The following is a 23,000-nucleotide window of genomic DNA, read 5'->3' as shown; positions in this document are numbered from 1 at the left end:
ACACACACACACTTAGAACACGAACAAGGAAGTAACGACCGCCCAATCGACCTAAGTTGCGACCCGACAGTGTACAGTGGAAATGTAAAGACGTCAACAATAACAACGACAATACGGATAATAATCACTCACGTCCGTCGTTTATGTCTGCTACAGATTTAATATGCCATTCAAGGGATTCTTAAAACTGTTCGGGCTAAAGAAGAGTGTGTCCGAGAAGAAAGAGAAACGTGAGTGCTAAGTTTAGTATGTTCAAAGTGGTGATATACGGTATATATAAGTAATCGGCATACATCCTGTATATAGGCAGGATATGACACGGTAGATTTTCTTTGTTTTTGTTTAACGACACCACTAGAGCACATTGCTTAATTAACAGAGGCGGATCTGGGGGTGGGGCAGGGGCTAAATTTTGCGATAGTTATAATTTTATTATATATTAATTTTCATTTTTTTACGATCCCCATCCAAACCTCCCGCAAAGTTCCCTAGGCATTCCACCTCATGTCATTGGGACCCCCCCCCCCCCCCCCAAATGGATTTTCTGGAGCTGCCATTGATTAATCATCGTCTGTTGGATGTCAAACATTTGGTAACTCTTACATAGAGTCTTAGAGAGGAAACCCGCTACATTTTTCCATTAGTAGTAAGGGATATTTTATATATGCACTTTCCCACAGACAGGAAAGCACATACCACGGCTGTTGTGCACTGGTTGGAACGAGAAAACAGTTGGTAGAGCGCTATCCTGATACGTTTACATCATAGGATCGAACCTGTGATTGGATGTATTATTTTTCCAATTCTAACCAGTGCCATACTGGTATATCAAAGGCCATGGTATGTGCTACCCTGTCTGTGGGGTGGTGCTTATAAAAGATTATTTGTTACTAATGGATAAATGTTGTGGGTGTCTTCTCTAAGACTGTGGCAGTGGCGGATTTAGAAAATCCATTTAGGGGTGGGAAGTGTGTGTGTGTGTGTGTGTGGGGGGGGTGACAAACGTTCTCGAAGGGATTCCTCGGAGAAACCTAAGTGAAAAATTAAAAACACATTTTTGTTAACTGGAGCAAAATTTAGGAGGGGCCCGCCCCCCCCCCCCTTTAATCCGCCACTGTAGGGTGCCGTGGTTCGTACCTCCTCCCCAGAGCTGCAATGTACCGTGAGACTCCTCCATACTAATATAATGCACATGTCTGTTTACGCTGAATCACCATAAGTGTGCCATTTTGTGACGTTGCACCGCCCCCACTAGAAACATCCGGTAGCTGCCCCTGAACCATGTATTTAAATCTTACATACGTCGCCTTCATAGTACACCTAAACATGGCCGTTCGAATTCGGGTCCTGGTTGGAGTTTATGGGTGCTTTTAATTAGTACCACTCGACGGAACGAGCCATGCCGCTGTGTTGTATATATTGACACAGAAGTATGACGCGTTCCATCGAGTGGTACTAAGTAAACACCCACCCATAAACTCCATCCTGGACCCGTGCTTAAAAAACGTAATATCTCCGACATCGCACACAATGGACCGATTTCATATGTCTGGGTTTCGAAACACCGGGTTATATCAAAACCTAGGTTTAACACTGGTTTACGTAAAACGCTGAAAAACTTGACCAAGACATACACCCGTGGTGCATTTCACATGTGTGTGTTTTACCAGTGTTACAAAAGCACGCTTTTTACATGGGTTACCCGCAGATTTGGAAAGGGACATAAGCGAGGAATAGCTTACATTTCATCACTTTGTAGTTGAAACTCGTTACCGGTATATTACTAGCATTCGCGTTCGAGATGGGGGATTAGCTACTTCCTCTCCCCCCCCCCCCCCCCCAATGTGGAGCAAACCTTTACATTCTGTCAAAAATTATGGCCATACTTGGGCAAAATTAGCTGGCCTGAAAACGTTTCATCATGTATTTCCATCATTTTACTCACAATATTAGTTATAATCCATGTCAAATGCTTACAGAACCCTACATAGCTGTTGGTAATGATGCAAATATGAATAAACGTTTTGTTATTGGCGTTTCCCTTTAATTCTAACATAATGTTTATTGCTTTGATACCGGTGGTAACCGATCAACTTCCAATGTTTTCGTGCAGTTCATACACCATGTAGAAAATGCTTACTTTTACTAATTTAGTAAATAACTATATTTATTACCCCAGTGACCACTCATAACAGGGAAAATAGTTTCCATATTTTCTCAATGAGAAATATTCTGCAGTGGTGTGACGTACAATATTACTGAATGATTTGACGCTTACAAACCATGACTTTGTGGTACTAAATACAACATCATCACGGTTTGGCAAACACACAAAATGACGTCATGTACTTTGATGAGTTTGCGTTCACGATTGTTTTAATGATAAATTTATAACAAAATGTCATTTTAACGCAAATCATTATTTATATTTTTAGCAGAATAATGATAACTTTTGTTTTTGAAAATTATCTGTGAAAGTGATTAAAATGCAAAGTTATAGCAATACCCAGAAAAGTGTGTAAAGTGGTTTACATTGTTTCTATAGCCTACATGTACGTGCATGTGCGTCTAAAATAAAGGCGTTTAGAGAAAATATAGTTGGGATAATAAATATAATAGCAAACTCGGTACCAGTTATTATCAAATGTATGTTCCGAGTGAAATACTTTTCAATTGTCACTCGCTAAAGCTCGCGATAACTAAAAACTAAAACTTATTTGACACGGGACATAAATTAGATAACTGGTATCTCATTTATCATACTCTCTCTATATATATAAGGCGCTTTCTTGTTCGTTCGCCACGAACATGGTGAAGGGGTGGATCTATATACTACTCAAAAGAATTTAAGGGTCAAACATTTATAACCAAATAAGTTTCAGAGTGTATTAGATTGATGATGTAAACTACACCAAATTTTTTATTTATTGTTCCATATTTACAAAAAAACACAAATAAACGTCACTGTATACAAGAAAGTCACATGACATGCTGTCAAAGTTGAAGGTTGTCAAACATGGATTTTACACATTAGAACATTCGTTTAATAGTGTGTGAATCCACCCCTGGCGCGGATACACTCGACACATCGTTGCCTCATGCTGTTGATCAGACGTCTGAAGAACTCTTGGGGAATGGCCTGCCACTCTGCCATAAGAAGTTGACCCAGATCATGAAGGTTGGCCGGAGGGGCATGGTTATCCCGAACTCTCCTGCCTAATTCGTCCCAGGCGTGCTCTATTGGGGCCAAGTCAGGCGAATATGCTGGCCAATCCATCTTGTCTGAGAAAGTCCGTTAACACCCTGGCGCGGTGGGGTCTGGCATTGTCATCCTGCAGAACTGCCCCGCCGCCAATCTGCTGAAGGCCTGAGAGAACCAACGGCCGGATAATCTCATTCAGATAGCGGATTCCATTCAGATTGCCATCCACCACATGGGGGGGGGGGGGGGGGTCCTGTGGTGGATAGAGATGCCGCCCCACTCCATGACGCTGCCACCACCGAACCGGTGACGTTGTCTAACGTTAACGTCAGCGAAGCGCTCCCCAGGACGTCTGTAGACACGAACCCGACCGTCGTTGAACTGGAGACTAAACCTGGACTCGTCAGTGAACATCACTCACCCCACTGAACACGTTGCCACCGCAGATGAAGCGTGCACCAGTGACGTCTGGCCGTTCTGTGACGTGGTAGGAGTGGTGGTCGAACAGCCTGGCCACGGCAGCGTAGATTATTGGCTCTCAGACGATTGCGTATGGTTTGATCAGACACTCGAGTTCCAGTCGCAGTCCGCAGATTGTCACGTACTCGGCGTGCAGTGGTTGTGCGTTGACGTAGAGCCATATTGGTGATGTAGCAGTCCTCTCTATTTGTAGTGTTTCGGGGGTCTTCCCGAACGTGGACGATTTCGAACAGAATTCGTTGCTTAGTACCGTTGCGACAGTCGGCCAACGACACTCTGACTGACACCAAGTCTCAGAGCAACATTTCTTTGCGTATTGCCATCCTGAAGCCAAGCAATAGCCCTTCCTCGATCTTCGATAGTCAGTTGAAATCGTCCCATTGTCGAATTTGGAGTGTGCACCGTACACAAACGCAAGCTCCAATTATACGGAAATTCAGCATTGGGAACATGGAATACACGTGCAAAGCGTGCAAATGAAGCGCTTTGTGAAAAAGCAAGTTATGGGCACTTAGCAGACCTTTCGCTTTCGCCCTAATTTACGTGCAAATGTAAGCATGTTTTCGCCATTAGAACTAGTCGACAGTGTCAATGACAGTGGATTTTAATTCATTTATGGGTTGCTTAGACCCACTTTCGTCAAAATGGAACAATACCATGCGTGACATTATGGTCTAGTTAATATAATTGACATTCAGAAAATAATGTCGAAAATATCGTCTGACCCTTAAATTCTTTTGAGTATAATTATACAGCCGTGCTAAAAAAAAGAAAGAAAAAAAAAGAAGTCAAAAGGGCATTTTGTCTAAAGGGGGAAGGGTTCGAATCCCCCACCCCACCCACCCCCACCCTGTATTCGCTTCCGTAGAATACGTTCACATTTCATGGCTCTGCAATACTGACGTAGAACACGATTTTGCTGCCGAAATTATCCATGAAGAAAAGTTACATTGAGCAAACCCAGCGAAAAACCACCTCGAGGGCAGGTTTGAACAAGCAATACAATTGTAACCCAGTGTTAAACTAGGATTACTGAAAACCAGACATGTGAAATGCACAGTAAACATGACCCAGGCTTTAACCTAGGTTTAAACCATGTTTCCAAAACCCACCGATAACCTAGACATATGAAATCGGCCTCAGTTTAACATTACAGGTCCCGAACTCCCGTGCGCATAACCACGCGCATTTAATTTTCATTTTCATTTCATTTATGCTTAATTTAGTGCTTATGTCCGATTAAAGTTTTATTTGTTTTTCGTTCGTTCGTTCATTCATTCATTCATTTTTTTCTTTCCATTTTTTGTAACATTCATACATTTCAGCTTATTTCCGTGCTTATATCCAATTAAAGTTCAAGCACGCAATCCTGGGCACACAGCTCAGCTATTTGGACTGTCTGTCCAGAACATTGGGTTAGTGGTTAGTGAGAGAGAAGTCGGTGTAGTTGCCTTACACCTACCCATTGAGTCGATAAACTGGCTTTGGGCGGGAGCTGGTACCGGGATGCGAACCCAGTGCCTACCAGCCTTAAGTTCAATAGCATACTCACTACATCACCAAGGCCGGTAACCACGGGTGTTCGGGTCCTGGCTGGAGTTTCTGCCCATTCTGGGCATTTATTTTGCACTACGCGTTACGTACATGTAGTATTGTGTGACGGCTTTGTGTGTCACGACCTTTCAGTAAACCTTTCGCTGTTAATCTATCGTCATGTAAGAATTATCAAGATGTTATACACGTAGATTGTGTATGTGTAATAGACGGAACAATTTTATCTCTATTTATGTATGATCTCGTCTGATTAGAGTGAATTAGAGACACATAGGGGGTCGACCGATAGAGACAAAGACAGAGAGAGAAAGAGAGAGGGAGGGGAGGGGGGAGGGAGAGAGAGAGAGAGAGGGGGGGGGGGAGGGGAGAGAAACAACGAAAGAAACAGACAGAAAGAGAGAGAGAGAGAGATAGAGAGAGACAGAGAGAGAGAGAGTACAACAGTGAGAGATAAAAACAAAAATACAAATAAACAAAAAACAACAACACCAGTAACAGCAACAACAACAACAACAACAGACGTTTAATTTTCACTGAAGGGAGAGACGGGTATAGACTGTGAGAAAGTAAATGGGTGGATGTGTGACCAGTACTAGTGGCCAGCATAACAGATTCCTTGTTGTTAATAGACAAACACAGAAGAAAGAAATGTTTTATTTAACGGCTACTGCTACTTAACATATTTTAATTACGGTAGATATTTTGTCAAATTTTATATCCGTACATTTTCAACCTCAAGTGGGGGAGGGGCGGGTGTTAATATCCTGCTAAAAGTGACCATGTTCTTTGAAAGTATATATATATATATATATATATATATATATATATATATATATATATATATGTATATATATATATATATATATATATTCTGTCGAGCAGTTTTACTAATATTTGAATGGGCTGGAAAAATACAAGTTTATAAATGATGTATTTATTATGTTTTGCATTTAATATTTTCTGGCGGGACTGTCAGAATTAACAAATGTATGACATCCATATTAATTAATCAATGTGCTCTAGTAGTGTCGTTCTTTTTTTTAACTTTCTATAACTTATAAATATCGCCATGTGGAATTAATGTAAACGATGAACCAAAATCAGTGGCGTAGCCAGAATTTTATATTGGGGTGGGGGCCAATCCATATTATAAAATTTAATACAGTAAAAACAAACAAAAAGGTTTGAGGAGGGGGGGATGGACCCGTGCCCCCCCCCCCCCCCCCATCGCTACGCCACTGACCACATTTTCTGGTAAAGTTTGTTATTCAAGTTGTAGCGCTCTTTGCAATGCTGGGAGGGTGCTGGTTGTTGGGTATGTCTCACCCCCCTCTATATACACTGTGTTTGGACTGATATGACGCTTCAAATGAATGCACATTTATGCATACCTATTGTGTATTTACTTTGGATTTGATTGAGCTGAGTCATTTAACACTTTTCAATACCCGATATGTTTTTTCAAGTTTTTGTTAATGACTACCATTCATCGATTGTCTCGGTGATTCAGTATGAAGTCGCCATGTGCATACTTCAATTTCATCGTGAACCTGCTTATTGTGCAAAACCAGATGCCGAATCAAGCCACTGTATTGCATTCAACACATTCGACTTTTGTGTTTGCTCCATGGTCAAAGGCCGTGGTATATGTTTTCCTGTCTGTGGGAAAGTACATATAAAAGATTCCTTGCTGCATTACAAAAAAAATAAAATGTAGCGGGTTTCTTTTGATGACAGCGAGTCAGAATTACCAAATGTTTGACATCCAATAACCGATGATTAATTAACCGATGCGCTCTAGTGGTGTCGTTAAACACAACAAACGGGTTTTTTTCCTCCATGACTCATAGCCTTGCATGGGTACACAAGTCATGGGAACTGACTAGAGTGTTGGTAGACTCGACTCGTGCCCGAGTGCTCGAGGAGACCCTATGAATGACTGCAACTTTTGTTAGGCGATCTTATTCAAAGAATGTGTTAGCTTCACATGTACAAAAGAGTAGAACGAGCAAGAGAGAAAAGGATAATAGAGAGGGAATAGATAGACAGACAGAGAGAGAGAGAGAGAGAGAGAGAGAGAGAGAGAGAGAGAGAGAGAGAGAGAGAGAGAGAGAGAGAGAGAGAGAGAGAGAGCGAGAGAGAGAGCACAACAATGATAGAAGAAGAAAAAACCCCAACAAACAAGCAACCTAGTAACAACAACAAAAATAACAACAACAACAACAAAACCTCCAGATCTTTGATTTTCTCTGAAGTGAGAGTCGGGTATAGACTGGAAAGGAGTGAATGTGTGACCAGCATAACAGGTTCCTTGTTGTGAATAGAAAAAAAAGATGATTTTTTTTTTTTTAATTTAAAAAGCGTCTGGTAATTAGCATATTTTAATCACGGTACATTTTGTTTTTCAAATTTTACATTACAAACCGAGCGTACTGTATTTTAACACAATCATTTGCAAAATCCCGTACATTTTCGTCCTCAAGTGTGTGTGTGGTGGGGGGGGAGGGGGAGGGAGGAATGGGGTCACCCTGAATCCTGCTACTAGTACTATGTTCTTTGAATTATATTTTTTTTTTATTGACAGCAGTTATGCTAATATTTGATGGGCTGGAGAGATACAAGTTTATACATTTATCTTGTTTAATAAGAATATTGCTTATGTATTTTATTATCATGTGTTGTTGTTTTCTTAAATAGGTCTATGTGTATATTGCACAGTAATATAAATTATTCATATTAAAGGCCACTCGTCATGGAGATATGAGACTAAAAATACATTTAAATCGTCAAACATACACAGAGAATAATACATGAGTGGCCATTAGATACTATTTATCTCACAACGAGTTGTTTTAAAATGAATATAACGAGCGAAAGCGAGTTGGATACGTTTTTAAACAACGAGTTGTGACATGAATGGTATCTAGCGGACACGAATGTATTATTCTATTTTTTACATATCCCCACAAACCAGATTTTAAGCAATTTTTAACATCTTTTTCGACTAAAAATCATGTACAACCATCAAATGATGATCAGGTTAACTATACGTCACAGTGTAATCTATTTCCACCGTGTTGTTTTTCATCGGATGCATGACATTGGTGACCTGGTCATCACCTAGGAGCAGCCAAACGCATTTCTTGAAATTGTTAACAGACGTACGTGTGTAAACAACTATGTGTTATCAAAATAAACGCATGATGTTCTCACCAACGGGTGTGTAAGAAACATATATTATACCTAATAAACAACTAAAATACCGTGTATGCACTGATATGACGCTCGAAATAAATTTATGCATGCCTATTGCGTATTTTCCTTCAACTTGATTGAGCTTGGCCATTGAATCCATTTCAATATCGGATGTGTTTTTCAACCTTTTTTTAATGGCTATCACTCATTGATTGATTCGATTGATTCAATATGAAGTAGCCACTCTTGACGTGCCTACTTCAGTTTAATCGTGTACGTGTGTATTGCGCTTCACCAGTCTAATCGTGTACGCGTGTATTGCGCTTCACCAGTCTAATAGTGTACGTGTGTATTGTGTTTCACCAGTTTAATCGTGTACGTGTGTATTGCGTTTCACCAGTCTAATCGTGTACGTGTGTATTGCGCTTCACCAGTCTAATCGTGTACGTGTGTATTGTGCTTCACCAGTCTAATCGTGTACGTGTGTATTGCGTTTCACCAGTGTAATCGTGTACGTGTGTATTGTGTTTCACCAGTCTAATCGTGTACGTGTGTATTGTGCTTCACCAGTCTAATCGTGTACGTGTGTATTGCGTTTCACCAGTCTAATCGTGTACGTGTGTATTGCGTTTCACCAGTCTAATCGTGTACGTGTGTATTGCGTTTCACCAGTCTAATCGTGTACGTGTGTATTGCGTTTCACCAGTTTAATCGTGTACGTGTGTATTGTGCTTCACCAGTCTAATCGTGTACGTGTGTATTGCGTTTCACCAGTCTAATCGTTTACGTGTGTATTGCGTTTCACCAGTGTAATCGTGTACGTGTGTATTGCGTTTCACCAGTCTATCGTGTACGTGTGTATTGCGTTTCACCAGTGTAATCGTGTACGTGTGTATTGCGCTTCACCAGTCTAATCGTGTACGTGTGTATTGTGTTTCACCAGTCTAATCGTGTACGTGTGTATTGCGTTTCACCAGTTTTCCACACTGTTCCGTGATACTGCAACGTTTGTTTAGTGATCTTATTCACGTATATAAAATTGCATCTTCATAAATCAAGGCTAATATTCGTTCCTCGTATTCAGCCTTGATACATGTAGTCGAGATTACTGATATCCACTACTAGCGCCCTCTATTGGAAGAAAATTTGTAACACCGATTATGTCCTTTACACGATGACATCGCTGACCAATCACAGCATCGGTAACATGTGACAATCTTGAAAGCAATATAAAAAAATTAACCGCCGGACGCTGGCGCTGTCATCTTTGTTTACAATAACAAGGGAATCTATAAGGAGCGTTGCGATTCGTTGCAATCAGATCTCATCGCGTCCAATGAAATTTAAGCATTTTGTGGCACGATTTCTTGACGACATGTATCAAGGCTGAATACGAGGAACGAATATAAGCCTTGATTTATGAAGATGATAAAATTGTAGAAATATGTATAAGTATTTGAGAAAATATGGCATTTTAAAAAGTGTATAACTTTTGTTTGGCGATGCTATTGAAAGAATGTGTTCGATTCACATCTACAAAACGTGTAGAGTATATGAGAAAATATGGCATTTTCAGAGTGTATAAGTTTCGTCCGGCGTTCAGTATATTAAAACATGTGTCCCCTTATTTGCTTTCATCAGGACAGTAATGTAGTGCACTTTGAAACAAACTTGCTATTACACAGCATTGCATACAGCATTGCACGGTTGAGAGAGAGAGAGAGAGAGAGAGAGAGAGAGAGAGAGAGAGAGAGAGAGAGAGAGACAGACAGTCAGACAGACAGACAAATATATATATATATATATATATATATATATAGAGAGAGAGAGAGAGAGAGAGAGAGAGAGAGAGAGAGAGAGAGAGAGAGAGAGAGAGAGGGCTATAACTAAATGTCTTGTCTCTCAAATCCAATAACTGAAGTTTGTTAAATGTTAAATCAACCTAATGAATATGTCATTAAGTTTGCATACAACACATACACACATACAACATATACAACACATACATACATACATACATACAACACATACATACATACACACAATACAACACATACAACACATATCCACATACAATACATACACACATGCAATGCATACATACACACATACAACACATACAGTCATACAACACATACAACGCATACATACATACATATATACATACATACATACATACATACATACAATACAACACATACACACATACAACACATACACACATGCAATGCATACATACAGACATATACTACTCAAAAGAATTTAAGGGTCAAAAATTTATAACCAAATAAGTTTCAGAGTGTATTAGATTGATGATGTAAACTACACCAAAAATTTAATTTACTGTTCCATATTTACAAAAAAACACAAATAAACGTCACTGTATACAAGAAAGTCACATGACATGCTGTCAAAGTTGAAGGTTGGCAAACATGGATTTTACACATTAGAACATTCGTTTAATAGTGTGTGAATCCACCCCTGGCGCGAATACACTCGACACATCGTTGCCTCATGCTGTTGATCAGACGTCTGAAGAAGTCTTGGGGAATGGCCTGCCACTCTGCCATAAGAAGTTGACCCAGATCATGAAGGTTGGCCGGAGGGGCATGGTTATCCCGAACTCTCCTGCCTAATTCGTCCCAGGCGTGCTCTATTGGGGCCAAGTCAGGCGAATATGCTGGCCAATCCATCCTGGCGATACCTTGTTGTCTGAGAAAGTCCGTTACCACCCTGGCGCAGTGGGGTCTGGCATTGTCATCCTGCAGAACTGCCCCGCCGCCAATCTGCTGATGGCCTGGGAGAACCAACGGCCGGATAATCTCATTCAGATAGCGGATTCCATTCAGATTGCCATCCACCACATAGAGGGGGGTCCTGTGATGGATAGAGATGCCGCCCCACACCATGACGCTGCCACCACCGAACCGGTGACGTTGTCTAACGTTAACGTCAGCGAAACGCTCCCCAGGACGTCTGTAGACACGAACCCGACCGTCGTTGAACTGGAGACTAAACCTGGACTCATCAGTGAACATCACTCGACCCCACTGAACACGTTGCCACCGCAGATGAAGGTGCACCAGTGACGTCTGGCCGTTCTGTGACGTGGTAGGAGTGGTGGTCGAACAGCCTGGCCACGGCAGCGTAGATTATTGGCTCTCAGACGATTGCGTATGGTTTGATCAGACACTCGAGTTCCAGTCGCAGTCCGCAGATTGTCACGTAATCGGCGTGCAGTGGTTGTGCGTTGACGTAGAGCCATATTGGTAATGTAGCAGTCCTCTCTATTTGTTGTGCTTCGGGGTCTTCCCGAACGTGGACGATTTCGAACAGAATTCGTTGCTTGGTACCGTTGCCACAGTCGGCCAACGACACTCTGACTGACACCAAGTCTCAGAGCAACATTTCTTTGCGTATTGCCATCCTGAAGCCAATCAATAGCCCTTCCTCGATCTTCGATAGTCAGTTGACGTCGTACCATTGTCGAATTTGGAGTGTGCACCGTACACGAACGCAAGCTCCAATTATAGGAAATTCAGCATTGGGAACATGGAATACACATGCAAAGCGTGCAAATGAAGCGCTTTGTAAAAAAGCAAGTTATGGGCACTTAGCAGACCTGCAAATGTAAGCATGTTTTCGCCATTAGAACTAGTCGACAGTGTCAATGACAGTGGATTTTAATTCATTTATGGGTTGCTTAGACCCACTTTCGTCAAAATGGAACAATACCATGCGTGACATTATGGTCTAGCTAATATAATTGACATTCAGAAAATAATGTCGAAAATATCGTCTGACCCTTAAATTCTTTTGAGTAGTATACAACACATACACTCATACAACACATACAACGCATACATACATACAACACATACATACATACTTACATACATACATACATACATACATACATACAGTGAATGCTTACTGTTAGATATGCTTTCTGGCGAACGCTGTATAAAGGATCTGTACCTTAGTTGCGGACAAACGCGTCAACTCATTTAAATTTCCTGCATCCTGGATAGCCGCTCAACTAAGATAAGCAGACTTGCTTGATACTTATTTAGCTGGTCACTGACTTAGGCAGTTATGCAACACAAAGCAGCTAGGAAGGGAGATAATAATCGGTGGTGTGGTGGTTGAGCCATCGGACGTAAGACTGGTAGGTACTGAGTTCGCATCCAGCTACCGGCTGCCACCCATAGTGAGTTTTATTAACGACTCAGTGGGTGGGTCTAAGACCGTTACATGAAATACTCTCTCATTAACCACTAACAACTAACACTCTGTGCTGAACAGACAACCAGGATAGCGGAGGTGTGTGTGCCCAGGACAGCGTGTTTGAACTTTAATTGGATACAAGCACGAAAATAAGTTGAAATGAAAAAGCGTTTTCCCCACCACACCGTCACTATTACGGATAGACATATGTCAGCACTTTGTTTTGTTGGTGACGTCATAGCAAACGAGACATAAATTTGCTTCCCCCTCTTTATGATTAGAAGGCCTACTACACTGACTTGGTGGCCGGACCCTAAAAAACACTGGTTCGGGCCATCGTATTCTAGAATATCTGTTAACACGTAGGTAAAAATACGTTTAGAATGTTGACATTGGGAACAGCGTCTGACGTCACAGTCACTAGCAGCCAGTGATGTAATTTTTACCCAGGAGTTAGTCAGGACCCATACTTTAAAAACAAACTGAAATGCGCTGGTGGTGCGATAGTTGCCACATCGGCCATTTTTAGAGCACTTTTTAGGCACATCTCCTGCAAGCCTATAAAGCAAAATGGAAAGTAGAAGTGGAAAAAAGTACGGTACCAAATATTTCTAAAATTTAGAAGACCGACACTACATCGAAATACGTTAAGTGAAATAATTGTTGTTGTTCTTTTTTTAGGTTTTTTTTAAAGTTTAGTTTTTTTTCTTTTCTTTTTTCTTATTTTTGTGATGCATAGCACCATTTGTTTATATAGTAAAATATATACATTAAAATGTGTGTAGTAGCTACTATTCACATGGTCAGGTGCTCAGGAGGGCAGTTTCTTTATATAGTAAAATATATACATTAAAATGTGTGTAGTAGCTACTATTCACATGGTCAGGTGCTCAGGAGGGCAGTTTCTTTATACTAAAACAGTTTGTTTATATAGTAAAATATATACATTAAAATGTGTGTAGTAGCTACTATTCACATGGTCAGGTGCTCAGGAGGGCAGTTTCTTTATACTAAAACAGTTTGTTTATATAGTAAAATATATACATTAAAATGTGTGTAGTAGCTACTATTCACATGGTCAGGTGCTCAGGAGGGCAGTTTCTTTATACTAAAACAGTTTGTTTATATAGTAAAATATATACATTAAAATGTGTGTAGTAGCTACTATTCACATGGTCAGGTGCTCAGGAGGGCAGTTTCTTTATACTAAAACAGTTTGTTTATATAGTAAAATATATACATTAAAATGTGTGTAGTAGCTACTATTCACATGGTCAGGTGCTCAGGAGGGCAGTTTCTTTATACTAAAACAGTTTGTTTATATAGTAAAATATATACATTAAAATGTGTGTAGTAGCTACTATTCACATGGTCAGGTGCTCAGGAGGGCAGTTTCTTTATACTAAAACAGTTTGTTTATATAGTAAAATATATACATTAAAATGTGTGTAGTAGCTACTATTCACATGGTCAGGTGCTCAGGAGGGCAGTTTCTTTATACTAAAACAGTTTGTTTATATAGTAAAATATATACATTAAAATGTGTGTAGTAGCTACTATTCACATGGTCAGGTGCTCAGGAGGGCAGTTTCTTTACACTAAAACAGTTTGTTTATATAGTAAAATATATACATTAAAATGTGTGTAGTAGCTACTATTCACATGGTCAGGTGCTCAGGAGGGCAGTTTCTTTACACTAAAACAGTTTGTTTATATAGTAAAATATATACATTAAAATGTGTGTAGTAGCTACTATTCACATGGTCAGGTGCTCAGGAGGGCAGTTTCTTTACACTAAAACAGTTTGTTTATATAGTAAAATATATACATTAAAATGTGTGTAGTAGCTACTATTCACATGGTCAGGTGCTCAGGAGGGCAGTTTCTTTACACTAAAACAGTTTGTTTATATAGTAAAATATATACATTAAAATGTGTGTAGTAGCTACTATTCACATGGTCAGGTGCTCAGGAGGGCAGTTTCTTTACACTAAAACAGTTTGTTTATATAGTAAAATATATACATTAAAATGTGTGTAGTAGCTACTATTCACATGGTCAGGTGCTCAGGAGGGCAGTTTCTTTATACTAAAACAGTTTGTTTATATAGTAAAATATATACATTAAAATGTGTGTAGTAGCTACTATTCACATGGTCAGGTGCTCAGGAGGGCAGTTTCTTTATACTAAAACAGTTTGTTTATATAGTAAAATATATACATTAAAATGTGTGTAGTAGCTACTATTCACATGGTCAGGTGCTCAGGAGGGCAGTTTCTTTATACTAAAACAGTTTGTTTATATAGTAAAATATATACATTAAAATGTGTGTAGTAGCTACTATTCACATGGTCAGGTGCTCAGGAGGGCAGTTTCTTTACACTAAAACAGTTTGTTTATATAGTAAAATATATACATTAAAATGTGTGTAGTAGCTACTATTCACATGGTCAGGTGCTCAGGAGGGCAGTTTCTTTATACTAAAACAGTTTGTTTATATAGTAAAATATATACATTAAAATGTGTGTAGTAGCTACTATTCACATGGTCAGGTGCTCAGGAGGGCAGTTTCTTTACACTAAAACAGTTTGTTTATATAGTAAAATATATACATTAAAATGTGTGTAGTAGCTACTATTCACATGGTCAGGTGCTCAGGAGGGCAGTTTCTTTATACTAAAACAGTTTGTTTATATAGTAAAATATATACATTAAAATGTGTGTAGTAGCTACTATTCACATGGTCAGGTGCTCAGGAGGGCAGTTTCTTTACACTAAAACAGTTTGTTTATATAGTAAAATATATACATTAAAATGTGTGTAGTAGCTACTATTCACATGGTCAGGTGCTCAGGAGGGCAGTTTCTTTATACTAAAACAGTTTGTTTATATAGTAAAATATATACATTAAAATGTGTGTAGTAGCTACTATTCACATGGTCAGGTGCTCAGGAGGGCAGTTTCTTTATACTAAAACAGTTTGTTTATATAGTAAAATATATACATTAAAATGTGTGTAGTAGCTACTATTCACATGGTCAGGTGCTCAGGAGGGCAGTTTCTTTATACTAAAACAGTTTGTTTATATAGTAAAATATATACATTAAAATGTGTGTAGTAGCTACTATTCACATGGTCAGGTGCTCAGGAGGGCAGTTTCTTTATACTAAAACAGTTTGTTTATATAGTAAAATATATACATTAAAATGTGTGTAGTAGCTACTATTCACATGGTCAGGTGCTCAGGAGGGCAGTTTCTTTATACTAAAACAGTTTGTTTATATAGTAAAATATATACATTAAAATGTGTGTAGTAGCTACTATTCACATGGTCAGGTGCTCAGGAGGGCAGTTTCTTTATACTAAAACAGTTTGTTTATATAGTAAAATATATACATTAAAATGTGTGTAGTAGCTACTATTCACATGGTCAGGTGCTCAGGAGGGCAGTTTCTTTATACTAAAACAGTTTGTTTATATAGTAAAATATATACATTAAAATGTGTGTAGTAGCTACTATTCACATGGTCAGGTGCTCAGGAGGGCAGTTTCTTTATACTAAAACAGTTTGTTTATATAGTAAAATATATACATTAAAATGTGTGTAGTAGCTACTATTCACATGGTCAGGTGCTCAGGAGGGCAGTTTCTTTATACTAAAACAGTTTGTTTATATAGTAAAATATATACATTAAAATGTGTGTAGTAGCTACTATTCACATGGTCAGGTGCTCAGGAGGGCAGTTTCTTTATACTAAAACAGTTTGTTTATATAGTAAAATATATACATTAAAATGTGTGTAGTAGCTACTATTCACATGGTCAGGTGCTCAGGATGGCAGTTTCTTTATACTAAAACAGTTTGTTTATATAGTAAAATATATACATTAAAATGTGTGTAGTAGCTACTATTCACATGGTCAGGTGCTCAGGATGGCAGTTTCTTTATACTAAAACAGTTTGTTTATATAGTAAAATATATACATTAAAATGTGTGTAGTAGCTACTATTCACATGGTCAGGTGCTCAGGAGGGCAGTTTCTTTATACTAAAACAGTTTGTTTATATAGTAAAATATATACATTAAAATGTGTGTAGTAGCTACTATTCACATGGTCAGGTGCTCAGGAGGGCAGTTTCTTTACACTAAAACAGTTTGTTTATATAGTAAAATATATACATTAAAATGTGTGTAGTAGCTACTATTCACATGGTCAGGTGCTCAGGAGGGCAGTTTCTTTACACTAAAACAGTTTGTTTATATAGTAAAATATATACATTAAAATGTGTGTAGTAGCTACTATTCACATGGTCAGGTGCTCAGGAGGGCAGTTTCTTTACACTAAAACAGTTTGTTTATATAGTAAAATATATACATTAAAATGTGTGTAGTAGCTACTATTCACATGGTCAGGTGCTCAGGAGGGCAGTTTCTTTATACTAAAACAGTTTGTTTATATAGTAAAATATATACATTAAAATGTGTGTAGTAGCTACTATTCACATGGTCAGGTGCTCAGGAGGGCAGTTTCTTTACACTAAAACAGTTTGTTTATATAGTAAAATATATACATTAAAATGTGTGTAGTAGCTACTATTCACATGGTCAGGTGCTCAGGAGGGCAGTTTCTTTACACTAAAACAGTTTGTTTATATAGTAAAATATATACATTAAAATGTGTGTAGTAGCTACTATTCACATGGTCAGGTGCTCAGGAGGGCAGTTTCTTTACACTAAAACAGTTTGTTTATATAGTAAAATATATACATTAAAATGTGTGTAGTAGCTACTATTCACATGGTCAGGTGCTCAGGAGGGCAGTTTCTTTACACTAAAACAGTTTGTTTATATAGTAAAATATATACATTAAAATGTGTGTAGTAGCTACTATTCACATGGTCAGGTGCTCAGGAGGGCAGTTTCTTTATACTAAAACAGTTTGTTTTGTTTAACGACACCACTGGAGCACATTGATTAATTAATCATCAGCTACTGAATGTCAAACATTCCGTAATTCAGACACGTAGTCATCAGAGGAAACCCGCTACATTTTTCCTAATGCAGCAAGGGATCTTTTATATGCATTTTCCCACACACAGGAAAGCACATACCACGGCCTTTGTCCAGTTGTTGTGCACTGGTCGAAATTAAAAATCAGTTTAATGGATCCACCGAGGTGGTTCGATCCTGCAACGCAGACACCTCAAGCGATCACCGACTGAGCAAAACTCCGCCCCCTTGACGTTGATATGACCTGCCTAACCATGTATTTGATCAGCAGCTATCGGATTCAGAATAATTGTAAGGGGTTCTATCAAAGAAGGGATGAGGAGTTTGCTGGGGTGGGGGGTTCTCAACCTATCCTTCAGTAAGTTAGAATTTTAGAAGTCATATTAAAAATACCATTCGAAGTAATTTGCTTGGGGGTGGGGGTACCAATGAGTTGTTAATGTATAAATGTTTTTGATTCAAATCTGTATGAATTTCGTGGCTAATATATAATTTAAAATATAATAAATAAATAAATACATAAATAAATTAATAACAATTCTATAAGTCACTAACCATATCGATCTGCGAAACTAGCTAAACCATTAGTAGTTACCAATATAATTAATTATCGGTATCCCTAATATCTTGAATTTTTATATTAATCACCGGTGTAGGAAGTGTGTGTTTGTGTGTGTGTGTGGGGGGGGGGGGGGGGGGCTTTAGCCCCCCTCACGTTGTAGCCGCAGCGATGGTTTATATATATATATATATATATATGTCACGGGAATTCTATAATTCCCGTAACTGAATAAAACACGATTATCAAAATATCTCTCCTAACTGTATCTCTATTAGATCTCTCTGTAACAGGCGGTTAAACCCTAGTATGGCTCGTCTCTAGGTATGATCAGAGATACGATCTGATATAAAGTATATATATTTATAGCACGTTTAGCTCACTAGAAACACAACAAAACACAATACACTTTGGAATCTGTATTAACCTACGCTGACAAATGTACAGCCGTAGTAGTTAATTAATAACAACAATAATAACAACCCAGAACTCATCACTTAATTAGTTAATCTCTAGGTGTCTAGTTACACAATATGCGAATCACTTCACCGTTACACCACACCCACACGTGTGATAATTGAGAAACGCTTCTTGGGGAACTTAATTAATAAAGGAATTACAGCTCTATTCCTAACGGGTTAATTTTTAATTAACCCTTAACTACTCTTTCAGTAATCTTGTAACACAGAATTAATACTGGTACCTATCACAATAAAGACAATAACCTACAGTTTACCTAGGTCCTCTAGGATGACTGGCTAAGCTTTATATTACCAAATACTCATATAATGTTAGAACAAAAAGTCTACGATTTACTTCGTCAAATGACCGAAGACACTGTCTAAAGAATATTGGTATAATAAGTATCAAAATATTTAAAGTCACATCAATCACATCAAGGTTATACACAGAGCAGAAATAAAAATATTTACCGAAGTCCAACGGACTACGTTCCCTGGGAGCCTTCCTATTCTGGTTCTCCTCGATATCTCTAAAAACTAGCTATTTATTATAAAATCAGAATTCGCCTGGGGGTACAAGGCGGTACCTCCCCCTATCATCTGATATTTCACCTCTACTAGAGTCGCTATATTTCTCTCTGATCGTCAGACTTACTGACGCCTTGGTCGCCAAATCACGGTTGTAAAAACCGCACTCGCAGAGGTATTACGTAACTACTCGCCACATGGCCTCCACAGCTGGACTAAGTGCATATTGGAATGCCCGATCGCGCGAAGTATTACGTAACAAGTTGCCCACCTGGCTTAAGTGCAATTAAACTGCACACGGCCCTTTAACACAATTAAAAAGCATGTTCCGTCACAATATATATATATATATATATATATATATATATATATATATATATATATATATATACACACATATATGTATGTGTGTGTGTATGTGCGCGCGTGTGTGTGTGCCGCCCACGTTGTGGCTCCATTCTACGCCCGGATTAATGATGTTCATCATTTGATGTTTCCATTTACCATAGTTTGACACCCAATATATAATTTGTCGTGCTAGGGTATCGTTAAACATTCATTCATCCCATTACAGTAGAGGTGTGGTTTCGAACCCTCTCTAACGGCAGTCGTACCCCAAATAGTGTTTGAGTGGGTCAACGTCAACGTGGGTACTGCCATTGTCGATAAACATGAGAGTGTTTGTTGTGATAAAAATTATGTTCTTTCTTCTGGCTAGTAAATTCCTGTAATTTAATTTGAAGTAGTAGTAGTAGTAGTAGTAGTAGTAGTAGTAGTATGTTGTAGTAGTAGTAGTAGTAGTAGAGAGAGAGAGAGATATATACACACACACACACACTCTCTCTCTCTCTCTCTCTCTCTCTCTCTCTCTCTCTCTCTCTCTGTTTGTCTCGAAGTGTCAAAATAACCACATATTCCGTAATATCGAGCAATCTAAAATGTGCTTAGGTCAAAATTAATTTCCTTTCTTTTCCAGTTTATTAAAATAATATTAACTATATTAAAATGAGAACTAAGTTGGTGTTATGGAACCACATCACAGCGTTGACATCGTTGCAATAAACACGTCATAACAATGGTTTGTCTTCAAATTCAGACGATACCAGTGTGATTTATATTAACCAGTCAAACGTCAAGCCTTGTGTCACCTTTGTTGCACTATGTATGTTTGAAACAAAGGGTATCGTATATTTGTTTTGATAGTCTTCAACCGACATTACCATACGAGGTTACCATATTTGTCAGATAATTTGTCAACAGTGTAGCACTGGCGTAGGAAGCGGGGTGGGGGGGGGGGGGCAAGGCGAGCTTGTGCCCCCACTTTATAGCAGCCGATGGTTTTTATATATTTATACATGTATTTATACATACATACATACATTATGTATAAATATATGTGTGCGTGCGTGCGTGCGTGCGTGTGTGTGTGTGTGTATGTGTTCCCCCACCCCTTCCATCTTTTGGCACCTTCGCCGGTTGTGTATGGAAATGTGAATGGAAAAGTTTAGAATTTTGTTTATATGTCACGAGGCGCCTATCCAGTGTGGATACGCGGTATTATCGATATACTGATATATTACGACTGGGAAGTCAAACAGTGTGGATGCGCGGTATTATCGATATACTGATATATTACGATTGGAAAGTCAAACAATACGTAGATCTCGGTATTATCGATATACTGATATATTACGATTGGAAAGTCAAACAATACGTAGATCTCGGTATTATCGATATACTGATATATTACGATTGGAAAGTCAAACAATACGTAGATCTCGATACACACTCAGGTGCAGGACGCAGGCCAGTGGTAAAGCGCTCGCTTGATGTGCCGTAGGTTTGGGATCGATCCCCGTCGGTGGACCCATTGGGCTACTTCTCGCTCGAGCCAGTACACCGCAACTGTTATATCAAAGGACGTAATATGTGCTATCCTGTCTGCGGGATATAACATATATATATATCATATATATATATAATATATATATATATATATATATATATATATATATATATATATATATATATATATATCCCTTGCGGGTTTCCTCTTTAAGGCTATATTTGAAAATGACCAAATGTTTGACATCCAATAGACTATGATTAGCAAATCACTGTGTGCTAGTCTTAGTGTTATACAAGTTAACAAAGAAAGGAATGTTTTATTTAACGACGCACTCAACACATTTTATTTACGGTTATATGGCGTCAGACATATGGTTAAGGACCACACAGATATTGACAGAGGAAACCTGCTGTCGCCACTTCATGGGCTACGCTTTTTGATTAGCAGAAAGGGATCTTTTGTATGCACAGTCCCACAGACAGGATAGCACAAACCACGGCCTTTGATGTACCAGACCTGGTGCATTGGCTGGATCGAGAAATAGCCCAATGGGCCCACTGACGGGGATCGATTCCAAGCCGACCGCGTATCAAGCGAGCGCTTTACCACTGGACTACGTCTCGCCCCGAAACGAGAAATAGCCCAATGGGACAATTTAACAAAGTTAGATTTTAAAAGTTTTAGAGTTTTAAAACAATTATTTACTGACAAATGGTATCTAACAGCCTCTCTTGTACATGTAGAATTCTCTGTATATTACGTACCTATTTAATCCTACTATAGTAATAAAAGTATATAACGTTTGTTTTGTTTAACCAATCCACTAGAGCAGATATTTTGAAACAATGTATCTTGACTATTTTGTAGAGTGTATTTTTGTTACTATGGTTATTGTTGTTACTATGGTTATTGTTGTTACTATGGTTATTGTTGTTTTTAAATATAAAGTTACAGTTAAAGTTTGTTTCTTGCTTTGTTTAACGACACCACTAGAGCACATTGATTTATTAATCATCGGCTATTGGATGTCAAACATTTGGTAATTTTGACATGTAGTCTTAGAGAGGAAACCCGCTAATAAATGGTGTATGTGCCCAAACCGCAAGCCGCACACGCATCAGAAGCAACAGTGTGACCGCACGCACGCTCCTCGTGTATTGAAATGGATATGGATGGTTTGTACTGTACACCCGCGACAGGCGAGATATTTCGCCCAGCCCTTCGTTATGGATGAGACTAATTCTCGTCGAGGAATGTGAGATAATTATGTAAATCACTCAAACAGTGTCTGGTTGGTTACAGGCGGAAGGCGATTCGTGTAACTGATTGAAGTGTTGTCAACAACTCACAGTGGCTGTTGACCACGTTTGAAACAGAAAGGATGAATAGATGGATGGTCAGAGGGAGGGATGTGGATATGTGAATAGATGATGGATGGTCAGTGGGAGGGATGGAGATCTGTGGATAGATGACGGATGGTCAGAGGGAGGGATGGAGATCTGTGGATAGATGACGGATGGTCAGAGGGAGGGATGGAGATCTGTGGATAGATGACGGATGGTCAGAGGGAGGGATGGGGATCTGTGGATAGATGACGGATGGTCAGTGGGAGGGATGGAGATCTGTGGATAGATGACGGATGGTCAGAGGGAGGGATGGAGATCTGTGGATAGATGACGGATGGTCAGAGGGAGGGATGTGGATATGTGAATAGATGACGGATGGTCAGTGGGAGGGATGGAGATCTGTGGATAGATGACGGATGGTCAGAGGGAGGGATGGAGATCTGTGGATAGATGACGGATGGTCAGAGGGAGGGATGGAGATCTGTGGATAGATGACGGATGGTCAGAGGGAGGGATGGAGATCTGTGGATAGATGACGGATGGTCAGAGGGAGGGATGGGGATCTGTGGATAGATGATGGATGGTCAG

The 23,000-nt window shown here is 39.1% G+C and overlaps 1 protein-coding gene across 2 annotated transcripts in view; it reads left to right on the top strand.

Moving 5' to 3' along the window:
* The window catches only part of LOC121386426, a 34,719-nt gene continuing 11,719 nt past the window's right edge, over positions 1 to 23,000 (top strand). Inside the window, exon 1 of one of the 2 annotated variants that reach the window (XM_041517315.1) lies at positions 1 to 230. In XM_041517315.1, the coding sequence (XP_041373249.1) occupies positions 164 to 230 (67 nt within the window). In that variant the 5' untranslated portion in view covers positions 1 to 163. Of the gene's footprint in view, positions 231 to 13,213; positions 13,257 to 23,000 lie in introns of those variants that run through there. The other variant, XM_041517317.1, reaches the window with a different exon arrangement.

Source organism: Gigantopelta aegis, chromosome 12 (assembly GCF_016097555.1).
Source record: "Gigantopelta aegis isolate Gae_Host chromosome 12, Gae_host_genome, whole genome shotgun sequence".
NCBI lineage: Eukaryota > Metazoa > Mollusca > Gastropoda > Neomphalida > Peltospiridae > Gigantopelta > Gigantopelta aegis.
Note: the sequence above shows the minus strand (reverse complement) of the source record. Positions and strands in the feature narration are given on the sequence as shown.